At 39.3% G+C, this 13,405-nt stretch overlaps 2 protein-coding genes across 2 annotated transcripts; both read left to right on the top strand.

The window, feature by feature from the left end:
* The first annotated feature begins 3,721 nt into the window (after positions 1-3,721).
* On the top strand, positions 3,722-5,043 carry hoxd12a (homeobox D12a). Its single transcript, XM_058082543.1, has 2 exons — positions 3,722-4,298; positions 4,802-5,043. Exons 1-2 carry the CDS (start codon positions 3,722-3,724, stop codon positions 5,041-5,043), a joined length of 819 nt encoding a protein of 272 aa, XP_057938526.1.
* A 3,338-nt stretch (positions 5,044-8,381) lies between these two features.
* Positions 8,382-11,327, top strand: hoxd11a (homeobox D11a). Its single transcript, XM_058082421.1, is given in 3 exon segments — positions 8,382-8,546; positions 8,549-9,119; positions 11,051-11,327. Coding segments are annotated over 3 exon segments (972 nt in total). The 3' UTR covers positions 11,287-11,327.
* The last annotated feature ends 2,078 nt before the right edge of the window (positions 11,328-13,405 follow it).

Raw genomic sequence — 13,405 nt, forward strand, 5'->3', positions numbered from 1 at the left:
TGTCAAAGTCTTATTTATGTATCTAAAGGTCCTATTTGTGAAGCCCCCATTGAACATGTTTGACTGATGTGAAACTGTTGTGGACGTACTGCTATCTTGTGGTCATTAGAAGAACTTCAGCCTTTAGACTGTTCGACCAGACTCCACTCACGTGTCCAGGATGGAATTTGGGGCCAATAAAGCTCTTCCTGTAGATGTGCATTGACATTGGCACCGCTTTAGATCCATTTAAATCAACTACCTGTAGAAATACTTGAATATATAGCATATACTGTACACTCTATATCTACTGAGAGCGAATACAAATGTCAGAAAGGTATATTCATTTATTAATATGTGTATCATAGTGCAATAAATGTATTATTCTGTATAGATTGTTTCATGCACTTTTTCACCTTTATATTTTTTGGGGAAGTGTGTAAATATAACACTCTGCAAGCTATGATAAAGTAATATATGAACATTGTGTATTATATGTAGCTTTCTCATATGGCGCCTGCGCGTCTGTGCTTATCTTGAGTAACACCACCATCTTGTGGACGTTTAATGCAACTACAACAATAAAAACAGCGATCACTAATGACTTTTTTTCTTTTTTGGGGGAGGGGGCATTTATTTCAGAATGTTATTTGATTCACAGTTCACCTGAATTAAATACATAATAACACACGTGGGGGGCGAAAAAAAACCCTTTAATATTTGAAAGTGGCTTTTAGAAAAGAAGTTGCCTGCAAACTTGACGCTCTTTACTTAATGGCGGCCTACTGTTCATTTTTACAAGACCAGGTTGGTGATTACGCTGCTTTCTTCTTGATTGAGTATTAAATGATTATTTGACTTGGTAGCACTTTGAATTCTATTTTAGGGGGACACTAAACTACTTTAATATGCTCTTCTTGTGCACGTAAATGTACTGAGTAGTATGAATATAAATTAACGATGGCGGCAGCGTTCATGACTTCATTACAATAAAGAGCTGACGTGTCTTTTTTTGGAGCCAATTTGTACTTTTTGGTATTTTATTGTCTTTATATTTTAGAAAAAAATATATTTATTGATATCAGCTACGATAAGCTCCATCATACCTGCAACTGTCGTGAGGATAAGCTGCATAGAAAATAAATTGATATTTATTAATGTATTTTTCAATGAATATATTTATTTTAACATGCAAGAAAATGAACTTATTACTCGCTATAGCTACCAGGCGTATATTTAGTGCTATTTTTGTAATTTTGTCCTTATTTAGTCCGAATAATAAAAGCAGCAATAAAATCTGTGTTTCTACAATAGAGCCTACGCTCGTTGTAGAAATAAAATATAGCAAAAAAATAGTGAAAAAGAGTGAAAAGGTTGTAATAATTCATAAATAATTCACAAATATTTGTCTTAAAGTGTGTATAACCCTTTAGAAACATTCATAAAAGATACAATTTAAATATTTACGCTTGATATAAATGTTTTTTATGATGCTTTGTTGGCCTTATTTTGGCCTAAATAATAAAAAAAATGTGAATTACCTTTGTAGGATTCCTCGTCAGGGTTATATAGTCTCATGTTGGCTTTTTTAGAACCTGTAGAGCCACACTGCAGTCTGTAAAAAGTCTCGTCAGCTTAGTCTGTAAAAAAGCTTGGGTGAAAAAAAACAGCCTGAATAGGAATTACAGCATTGGTTGAATTTCCTGTAGAGGTCAGAGGCGTTGCCACGTTTTAACAAATAAAACAAATACTATGTAGTTAAATGCTTTGCAAATATGTGGCATATTGTGTGTGTGCATGTGTGTGTGTGAGTGCATGTGTGTGTGTGTGTGTGAGTGCGCGTCAGACCAGCAGAGAACTTGAACGAGGGAAGCAGCAGCAGCAAGTTTATTACCAAGGACAATACTGCGGATAGTTTCCTTCACAGGAAACGAGCACAGTGAAGCTCCTCACGTTGGCTTATCTAACAGACAAAGAGCAGTAAAAAAAAAAAAAAACACAAAAAAACACAACACTCTTTATTTCCCACCTCCACTGCTCCAACACCAGGAATCTGGAGGTGGAAAACATAAAAAAAACAGTTTTTACCGTTTCTTTTGAGTGGGGTGTATTATTATATATACTATTGTCACCATTTCAGACAAAAATCAGACTTATATGTTATGTGTGTATGTGTATGCAAGGTTTAGATTCAACAATTACACAATTAGATATTACATATAGAGTACATTTACCCGTTTATTTGTTCTATTTATAGTTTTCCCCTTCTAATCTTTATTTTTTCGTGTGTGTAACAACTGTAGCAAAGTCATTCCCTGCAAAAAGGACCAATAATAATCTTTATTTTGATGGGAAAAACACCACTGATGAATTATTCTGGCCTTAAATTACGACATTAACGAACTTTGCACACTTTGTTTTCTGTCAAAGGATAAAATAATCACGTGTTTTTTAAGGAATGTATTTAAAATGTATTATATACACGACAGGATTTCAAATTAAAATGTATTTTTTCCTATTAAGCTCCATTGTTGTTCCTGTAAAAGGCTTTCATTGACTCAGAATAAATGTTTAAAATGTTAAATAAAGACGAAAATTATGTTTGTGTTATTTTTTGGTGTTTTTGCAACAGTATTAATAGTTTTGCAACGACAGATCGTGAATGCAACACGATTGAATCAAATTCCAGACGTTCTAAACGTGCGTAATATCAACAGTGCCAACAATCCAATAGAGAATATGTTGGATTAGTTGAGTCATGTGACTAAATATGTATAGATGTACGTTCAAGGTCGCCTTTGGTTGTGTGTCATGGAAACCAGGCGCGTGATGTCTGCTGATGATGGCAGCAGAAGGATTTCATTGTGATCGATCCTGATGCTGCAGGATGAAACCGGACGAGGAGTCGCCATCAAAGCACAAACAGGAGCAGTACATGCACATTTTGTAAGGTGCAATTAGTGGACCACGAACGCATCTTTTGACGAACACAATGAACTCGAAGTGTGCATGAATACTTCATGTTCTGATTTCATCATATTGGTGTATTTTAGGATTGACTGGTGGTGAGTTCAGGGGGTGTTAGTGAACCTTTCACACAAAATTGGCTGGGATAGGCTCCAGCCTTTTGTCCAAGGTGTTGCCTGTTTGTTTTTATTGGTCCACTCATATTGTACAAATCAAATGATAATATATATAATAATAATAATAAAAAGCCAATTTAAAAATGTCTTGCAATATGTTTTATACTTTTTAGAAATAAAAAATACACTTTATATATATTTTTTCAAGTACAAAAAATATCTATCTGAGTATTTGTATGAGGGAAAGGAACTTTTTGAAATAAAAAAACAGTAATTTCCTTCTAATTGTACTAAAGTGTATTTGTGAGACATTATAGTTGTTTTTTTTTTACTTTGGGGGACATTTTGTAGATTGTGAGAATCTTGGTTGATGCATAGTTTTTTTAAAAAAAAAAGCTCCTGCTCCTGCTATAGAGGTTTTACGGTGTTTTTATTCTAATAAATCACACTAAAGGTGGAAAATAGACGAATTCTCTCTTACACACACACACACACACACACACACACAGCAGCATGGACTTTGGTTCTGCTCTATTTGGAGCCTGAGGGTGGGGCGGCAGCACGTCACGTGACTCCCCATCGACAAATCACCAATTAGCTAGCGGTTATTCTTCGGGAGTTGCTAAAAAGCTTTGCAAGAAGCGTGTGCGCGAAGCTCCATGGCAATGTGCGAGCGGAACCCTCTGAACCCGGGCTATGTTGGACCTCTGTTGAATTTGGCCCCCACCCCCGAGTCGCTCTATTTGTCCAACTTGCGGGGCAATGGGGCCCACATGCCCGCGCTCCACCACCACCACCATCACCACCACATCCCTTTCAACAGGAGGGCAGAGCTGTGCACGCTCCCGTGGCCCACCTCAAGTTCGTGCACGTCCGGCCAGGTCGCGCCACCACAGAACCGCGCCTTCGGAGCCTACTGCCCGCCGTTTCGCGCCAACACGGCAGCGCCTGTAAACAACAACAACACCGTCAAGTCTGTCGCCCCGGAGGAGCCCCCGTCTGCACCGCGGTGTCCGCAGGGCCCCGACCTCAAGGCGCCTCAGCCCCCCGGATCCCATCAGGTATACGCGGAGGAGCTGCGAGGCCACGCCGTAGGGCTGCGCGGGTATTTCGACTCGGAGGACCGAGGGCACGGTTCTGCTAGTCAGCTTGAGCAGGACTCTGCCGGTGGGCTCCATGCGGACGACAAACGGTCTCCTTCCGCTGTCACGTGCACCAGGTCCACTTTTGCTGAAGGTCAAGTACATTTTTGTTGTTTGGAAAAATACCATAGTTATAAAATAACCTGTTTATGTCACCTATCTATGACGTGTACACTATATTATTTATATTATAAACAATAGCTCACGTGTTGCTGATGGCCATTTTGAAAAGGCTGGTGTTCAAATTCAAGCACTTTCAAGGTCAAGAAAAGTGTTTTTATTTAGAAATAGACACAAGAACGTCAATAAATTGGAGACAAAACATAATTATTTACTTGTTGGTTATTTGTAGGCTTTCTTGTGTTGCTGGTTTGAGTCGTGATAGCTGAGAAATAAGCTATAATATAAAAATATAGATTATAAAAGTTTGACTATTGTCATTTATTGAGATGAATGTGTCCCTTTAAAATGGCTGGTGCATCAATAATAGTAATATTAGTGTGTGTGTGTGTGTGTGTGTGTGTGTGTGTGTGTGTGTGTGTGTGTGTGTGTGTGTGTGTGTGTGTGTGTGTGTGTGTGTGTGTGTGTGTGTTGCAGGTGGTCCATGGTGCTCATCCCACCTGGCTAGGAGCAGAAAAAAGAGGAAGCCGTACTCCAAACCTCAGCTGGCTGAACTTGAGAGCGAATTCCTCCTCAATGAGTTCATCAACAGGCAAAAACGGAAGGAGCTTTCTGACAGACTGGACCTGAGCGACCAGCAGGTGAAAATCTGGTTCCAGAACCGCAGGATGAAGAAGAAACGGCTCCTGATGCGAGAACAAGCCTTCGGTGCGTATTGATGATGACGAGTTTGGGGCTTGATGGAGAAGTATACCTCATGTTTTGTTTTTTTTTTGGACCATCGCTGACGTGGACTTTTTTTTTTTATTTATAAACCTCTCGTTACGTCATACGTCACAGTCACGCAGCCATGGACGGTTTTGGACAGGAGGACACCCCAGCCTCCTACGTGACTATTTTAAAGTATTTGTGTCGTGTGTGTCTTAAAATCATGTGTCTTAAAATCCTGTTTACGCCCATTCAATTATACAGACATAAATATATCCATATAATTCTACTCATATGCATGCACGTCTATTTTCTCATTTCAATGCTTTATTGTAAATAAATTGATTTTTTCCCCAACCCTAAACATTTTGTGGAAGTTACGTGGCTTTTTTTTTAACAAATATTTGAATAATTATCAGAAAGAAAGTGAATATAAATGAAGTAAAGTCCATAAAATGAAACTTTAAATAACTTTTAGGCCCCATTACATTGCATTACATTATTATTATTGCATTGTGTCAAAAAAAAACATATATACAAATGAATACAAACATAAATACTAAGTTTATCTCAAGTGAACGTGCATTATTTTGGTTTTTATTTCACAAATGTCCCCGTGAGTAGTTTGAGTGTATTTGTCTGCATCGTTATTTTACAATTTTGCCGTTTCACACACATAACAGGCGAAATACTGCACTCTTTGTGCAACCTTAAGACGATTCGATACATTTTATTTACCTACATACATTTTATTAACCTGCAGTAGTTTGCAGAAAAGCAACAAAAGAAACGACTATAACATCCGGGTTCTTTGAATTGTGTGCATTGTGAATAAAGACGTCATCCTGAGCACATTTTGCACAGAAAGTCTCAATTTTAAAGCAAAAAAAAAAAAAAACGACTGCCTCGGCTTGTGTTGTCGTGCATATGCACCCTGTGGTTGGAGCTGCACCGTTGCAAAGTCATTTGAAGGTGACTGCAGCTAAACAAACCACAATTCCACATTGGGATGCATCCCAGTATGTAATATTGCAGTAACTACCCCTGTTTCATCATCACTCCGAGCGGTATTTAATATGTTAAGGAGAGTGACGACCCTCAAGGACATTGGAATATAATGGAGTCTAAATCTTTAATAGTGTGTCCAGGATGCTAAACAAGACCTTTTTTTTTTTTTTTTTTTTTACTGCTGGAGACTATTTGGAGCGGCAATGGCGAGAGAGCTTCCTCTGTGCAACGTTTCCGCCCCCATTTTGTGACTTTATTGCTTTATTGCGGCAAAACGCAGCCAGACAGCGTCATTTAGCTGCGGGCCCTAAAGACAGTGGGGGTGCCAAACAAAGTTAAGGTCAAGTTAGTGGACTGTGCATTGCTGCTTCCCACGCACTGAGCTGATAGGTGTCCTAAAATGCAGAAAAGAAGCTGGTTATAAATGGAAAAAATACATCAGTAAGACGTAGTTATGGTTTATTTTCATGATTTCATTCATCTTTTGTAGTGTAGTTCATCATTTCTATATAGACTATATATTTCTCTAGCCTTTATAGCTGGTATCTAACTCGTATCTTGTAGTTTCTACTTTATATACGAAGTATACATTATATGTGCATTAAAAATAATACGGTATTCTCATGATAGCAACTTGGATTTGTTTACATATAATACATAATAAAATAACACTTATTTCAATGTAAGGTAAGTAGGTATTTTAGTATTTGTTTTTGCAGTATTTGTAACTATTCCACGAGTGCATTCTTTTTTATTTTACACCTGAATTTATACTCTAATTTCCTATGATTATTTTGATGGTGAATTGACTTTATTGCATGCTTGGTCATATGACAAATATGTATTAGCTATTGTATAGGAGCAGTCACAAAAAAAAACAATTAATAGATTTTTTTTAATTTAAAAGCTATAAATAAGGTCAATTAAAATGTGTAAAAAATGTATAAAATGTATATATTTTTACATTTACATTTGCAAAAGGGCTCCGACAAAGTATAAATCAAAATATACAATCAAAAAAACTGTAAAAGAATGCAAGAAAAAAATGAGGTTTTCTATATTTTATAATAGCACCCTTTCAAATAAATAATAAATATATATTTATATATAATAATTACAATATAAAAATATTTTAAAAATACAACAAAATGTATAAAATAAATAATATATTTTTTTATTTTTTTGTTTACACGTCATGATATTTTGTCGTTTAGTAATAGTGTTTTTTCTTGCACAGGTTTAGTAACCTATATGAAAAACACGGACACGTGCAGGTTAAATGGTGACATAAGGGGGGGCTAAAACGTGAACAAAAGTAGATTTTTTTTTTAAAAGCCACTACTGTACTGACTTCAAATTCAAGGTGACAAGAGTTTAAAGGTGCTCCATGTATTTCGTGTGTATTATAATTTTTCCATGCCTGCAGTGTTGGAAACAAAATGTGGTGCAGTGGAGGTTGAACACAGAGCTGATCCCCCCACCACCCACCCACCCACCCAACAATAAAGGCCGTCGCCTTCAAGCCAGCCACATTGCGTGTGACCTCCAAGAAGACTGTCACACACACACACACCAACACTGCAACACTCATGGGTGGCCATGCAGGCACACCACGTAGTTGGCCTTCAAAGCGAATCCAAGATCCACTTAACAACAGTGCAAGAAAAAGTTAAGAGGTTTTGTTTATTTGATTGTATCTTACTTTATAGCAGACTATATTGCCTGCATGCATTTAACTAATCTCCAAAAAAAAGATGTTTCTTCTGTCATTGCACTCGGGTGAGTGGGGTGGGGGGGGTGCAGGGTGTGTTTGATTGCTCGGCAGACAATAAAGAATGTGCAATTACAAGCCATCATACGTTTGTTTATGCGCCTTTAACTGCGCCAAGCACCATCGTGCGCACATTGGGGCCACGCAATGAGGCTTCAAATGGGTAATCACACCACGTGACTCTTTGTGCTGGCTTGTATTTTAACATGGACGCGCATGTGGCCTTGGCGGGGAATGTATTTCTTCTTCTTCTCCGTATTCGCCCTTCATTAATAAGGCTGGAGGTCAACGTCAATGCTTTCCATGCCTGGGTGGGGTGGGGTAGCGAGGGGTGGAGGTGGAGTGGGGGGGGCTTTAGAAACCAGGATTGCGGTTCACAAATGATGGCCGCTGTCATGTGTCACTCCTCAGTGAGTGAGATTCCACTGAAATCTTCCAGAGTCTTCCTCTTCCTCCCTCCTCGGGCGTGATGGCGCGCGAGAGGAGTTCCCAGCATCCCGGGAGCCAATGGAGGCTCTCTCACGGCCTCACATGAGTTTCTACCCACACTTTTTTTAATGACTGATATTGATGTATGGTAATTTCTCGGCCGGGGGATCACATGACACAATTACCTCAAGAATCGATCAAGATGTATAGCGAGCCCGCGTGCGATTTTTCCTCCCCTTTGCGCGCGTCTCGGCTGCGCCAGATGGGCCAAGTTTAACACCGTGGAGCCGCCAAAGCCTCTCCTGGTCCTGCGCGGCGGCAAGGAGGAACCGGGAGCAGCCATGACGGACTACGACGAACGCGCGTCCAATATGTACCTGCCCAGCTGTACCTACTATGTCTCCACGCCTGATTTCACCTCCGTCTCCTCCTTTTTGCCGCAAAGCACCTCCTGCCAGGTGAATTTCCCCTACTCGGCCAACATCGGACAACCTGTGCGGGAGGTCTCCTTCAGGGACTACGGACTGGAGCACCCCAGCAAATGGCACTACCGAGGCAACTACGCGTCCTACTACGCCTCCGAGGAGATCATGCACCGGGATCTGATCCAGTCTTCCTTCAAGAACGAGCCCCTGTACGGCGCCCCCCACGCCGGCACCGGCTCGCCTTGCAACCTCTTCACCAACGTCGGCCGTAACGGCGTCCTGCCGCAGGGCTTCGACCAGTTCTTCGACGGCTCCAACCCGGACAAAGGCGGCGCGGAGCAGCCCCGACAAAAGAGCGACGGCGACCCCAAAGTGGAGGACCACGGCGGGGACGCTGCGGCCAGCGTGGACGAGGACTCGTCCTCCAACTGCGGCGACAAGAGCAACCAGCAGAGTGGGTCCCCTGCGGTCCTTTATTGGTCCTGTCCGTCGTGGACAATGGCGTGTCCTTCGCCGTGGCCGCGCACGCTCGTTTATAAGCATGCAAACGCGTTTTATATCCCAATAAGATGTTCTTTACGGCTGTAAAGCTATTTACAATGGCGGCGTCTTCACGTGCAGCTCTCAGAACAGCTTGGGAGACGGAAATGGTTCATTATTTCATCTTTGTACTGATCCTACGTCCGTGTTAGGGGGATAAAACACACAAGTTTGTGCAAAATAAGCGCAGTTTAGTTTAATTTTGAATTGCATTCAGCGTTTTTAAGTGCATTATTTCATTTTTGCATTGACCCTGCGTAAAATTAATGCATTTTGGTGACTATGCAAACAATAATTATCAAACGGAATGCATATTTTGTCCATGTTAGTTAAGTGTGTGCATACTAAGTGCACTTAAGTGAAGGGAAAAGTCCAACTTAGGACTGTGCAGTATCCCTCTTACACTGTATTGACATCAAGGACTATAGAACAGCTTTATTTAAGTGCTTTATAGTCAAAATACAAAACAACACTTTTCATTTTCAACGCACTTTTGCTCCATTTTTATGAACTTTGAGCCAACTAAGTGCAACTTAGCGACAATCTGAGGAATTAAACGCCACTCTTGCATTGTATTTTTAATGCAGGACTGCAGAAAACATACTGTATGTATTTTGGTGCATTATTTCATTCACGTTACACGCTTGCACTGACTGGAATAAGTGCAGTACTTTCTAAACCTTATGCATATTTTGCGCCTGTTACTGAAGTACGTGCTAAAAAAAGTGCAATTTAGTGATAATAATACCTTCCCGAGGAAGGAAATGTCAAACAGGATAGAGAAACAAATACATTTATGACTACTGTGGTGTCATTCTGAGATATACTGAGATGCTTTGTTTGTACTGCTAATTTAGTTCTTGTTTGGTGTCAAATATAGTGCGCATTTGCTCCATTTTCATTAAATGTATGCAAAATAAATGCAATTTAGTGACAATCTAAGGGGGATAAATATCACACTTGCACTGAATGGATGCAGGACTGCGTTATTTCGCCTGTGTTGCACATTTGCACTGACTGTGTGGTAAAATAAGTGAGAAATTGTGCAATTTTAGTGACTAACCCGGGAAGAAAAAATGTCAAAGAGATACTACACCCCTGCAGTGTCACTCTTTGGATGAACAGCTTCATTTAAGAGCACCTTTTGGTCATGACAAGTGTGTATATCCGCACAAAAGCTGTCCCTTGCGTAAAAAGAAGGATTTGAGTGCAATGACTTGTGTGTATTTCTGTCCAAAGGATAGGATATAGTATTGCTGAGCTGCTTATTTGGGTCAGGCAACTGCGTCACATGACGTCAAAGCGGGGCAAGAAATGAATACGCTTTTTCTTACAATTTACCCAACTAAATATCATAATCAAACAGCTCAAATTGGGTCATTCGAACGCTGTGAAATTACAATCGAAGTCGTGAGACGTAAAAGTACCTTTATCCCTGCAAAAATCAAAGTATTTAAATACATTTCTCCACACAAAAAAAACTTGACTTAGTTTGCGTGTTACCTGTGACATTGCTTATTTTCCCCAGCAAAAATACATACAATAAATTCAAAATAATAATAAAAAAATAATGTAATCATAAAAATAAATTTTGAAAAATATATTTATTAGAATTATATTTATTTTTAATTTTATCTTTGTTATTATTTGCATGAAATATACAATATATTTAAAAATATATTTTCTGTATAGCTTGCTGGCAATGGTTACATGAGTGTGCACGTGTCTTATGAAGGGACAAGATGGCGCTTCATGGGCAAAAAAAACACAAACAAAAAAGTCTATTTCGGGTTTCCATGATGGAGATAGAGATGTCTAATCTCCCTCTGGTGTTTTTTTCTGCAGCCTTATCCACCAAGTCAAGAAAGAAGAGGTGTCCGTACTCCAAGTACCAGATCCGAGAACTTGAACGAGAGTTTTTCTTCAACGTCTACATCAACAAGGAGAAACGTCTGCAGCTCTCCAGGATGCTCAACCTGTCGGACCGTCAGGTGAAGATTTGGTTCCAGAATAGAAGAATGAAGGAGAAGAAGCTCAACCGCGATCGCTTACAATATTTTACTGGCAACCCTTTGTTCTGATACACAACACACACACACACACACACACACCAAAGACTGCCCCCCCCCACCCTTACTACCATATATGTGAGTTATATGTATTTGAAATGTCTATAATGCATTTATTTATTCCTTTCTCCTTATGTACTCTTATCAGGAACTATTTTAACCAGCATTATTTATTCCTGTGTATGTGCATTTAAAAGATGCATGCCATGTGGTGTGAAATAAAATAAGTGTCCAGTGAAAACAAAAACAACAAAAAAATAGCTTCCAGCAGGGAACATTTTGGACATTTTCTTGCAGCTTTGCCTCAGGAGAAATGTGGCCATCATGGCCTTTATTTCCGCTTCTTTCAAACACTGGATTGTTTACTAAACCTTGAACCGTCTAGACAGAATAATAAAAGCGGCTGTAAAGGTCTAAATAAGGGGGCTATTGGACTTTGGTGTCCAACTCCACACCCCTTCCCCAATGCGGAACAGACCACAAGATCCTCTTTCCTGTCTTGTTCTGGTCCCCGTTGGAGACATCTTATTCCACCTCTTAAAAGAGAGACTATACCGAGGACCAAGGCGGAAGTGAGTCGAATTGTCTGTTTTTTTCCAGCGCCCATTATTTGGCAGGAAAGACTGGATGTTAAATAACACGTTTCATGAAGCGTTTAACTGTGCTGCAATCAAAGTCCAGCAGGGAATCCATGTCAGTGACTGTGATGTAATCCCCTTAGTGTCCACAGGAGGGCAGTCTTGTCATTGCTTAGTGAAAAAGCTTTAGTCGTCTCTTTGTTTCAACATGTTGGCTTTGGATTGGCTTTTTTTTACCTTTGAAATGGACCAACTGCTTTATTTTAACCTCTTTTATTCTCTTTTTTTAAATTGTATTTAATGTTTAAAGGTAACAAAATGCAATGATTGTATCCTCTAAGCGATATTATCAGTGTGTATTCATTCTCTGTTTTTTTTTATACCTCCAACGCACAAAACGTCGACTTTCTTCCTTCGGGTACTATGACAAAATGCTGGGATTTAGAGAGGATTACTTATATAAATCCTCTCATTTAAACGTCACGTTGTAAATGTGTAACATATACACGCCGAGTTCTCGTCTTTTTTTTTTCCTGTCGTATTTTTGCTCTCAAACATATTACAAAAGTGGCTCCGGTATGATAAAAGTCAATTATTCTCACATGTATTATTTTTTTATGCTTTGTCGTTGAGACGTGTGTACATATTCGATGTGTATGAATTGTTGGTGACGCATGAATAAAGTCATTTCAGTGCATCACAGCGTTTTTTTTTATTATGTAGTGAGAAAATGTACTTTTAAATACACGTTTCTGCATGTATTAATTAATATATTTCAAATTACAATAGTAATAATGATATATTAAATACCACCACAATTATATAATTCTGTTGCATTTTATTAAATGGATTTGCAGCACAGAGGGAAAACATTTTTTTAACAGTGTGCTTTTATTTGCTCTTTTTGTACACATTTGGAGAAAATAAAGAACAGAATAAACACACTTCCACATAATAGATTATGTTATTGAAAAAATATTAATACATAAACAATAGCTATTTGGCATTCTGCAATTTGATATTGACAATAAATACGACAGTATTTTATTTATTGTCAATATCATTTTACATTTATACATTTAAAACGTCTAACAGCGTCTTTTTCAGCACAATTCATTAAGTAATACTCAAACAGAATTCATGTTGTGGTGTCAAATGCAAGGCCGAATTGGTGAAAAAAGCCCGGTAAATCCCACCAACTCATCAGCTTGGGTTCGATTCCCCCATTGGACCGGCAAATGTGATGCACACACAAAACACGCCATTATTTCTTGCTGGATTTGCACGCTATAGGCCGAGGTGAATAGAAATATAAGAGTTTGTGTTAGAAAAGAGGTGGCATTGTTTGACGCACACGCACATATTGACGCACTTAGACGACTACACACACACACACACATTATTGGAGTATATGGAGTATTTGACAGCAAATGAGGTGACATGTGACGTATTTTGTGTTGTAGAACGACTTTGTAACACAGTGTTTCTTTGCAGCATGCATGCACGCTTGCATGCACCCCCCCCCACCCCTCCTACCCCCCCCCTCCCGACAA

The sequence above is a fragment of the Doryrhamphus excisus genome, chromosome 9 (assembly GCF_030265055.1).
Source record: "Doryrhamphus excisus isolate RoL2022-K1 chromosome 9, RoL_Dexc_1.0, whole genome shotgun sequence".
Taxonomy (NCBI): domain Eukaryota; kingdom Metazoa; phylum Chordata; class Actinopteri; order Syngnathiformes; family Syngnathidae; genus Doryrhamphus; species Doryrhamphus excisus.

What these genes read in the sequence shown, in the direction of transcription:
- hoxd12a (XM_058082543.1), top strand. Translation starts at nt 3,722, where the DNA reads ATGGCAATGTGCGAGCGGAACCCTCTGAACCCGGGCTATGTTGGACCT. An exon ending in CAGGTCCACTTTTGCTGAAG is followed by an intron (nt 4,299 to 4,801) that starts GTCAAGTACATT and finishes TGTGTGTTGCAG; the next exon opens with GTGGTCCATGGTGCTCATCC.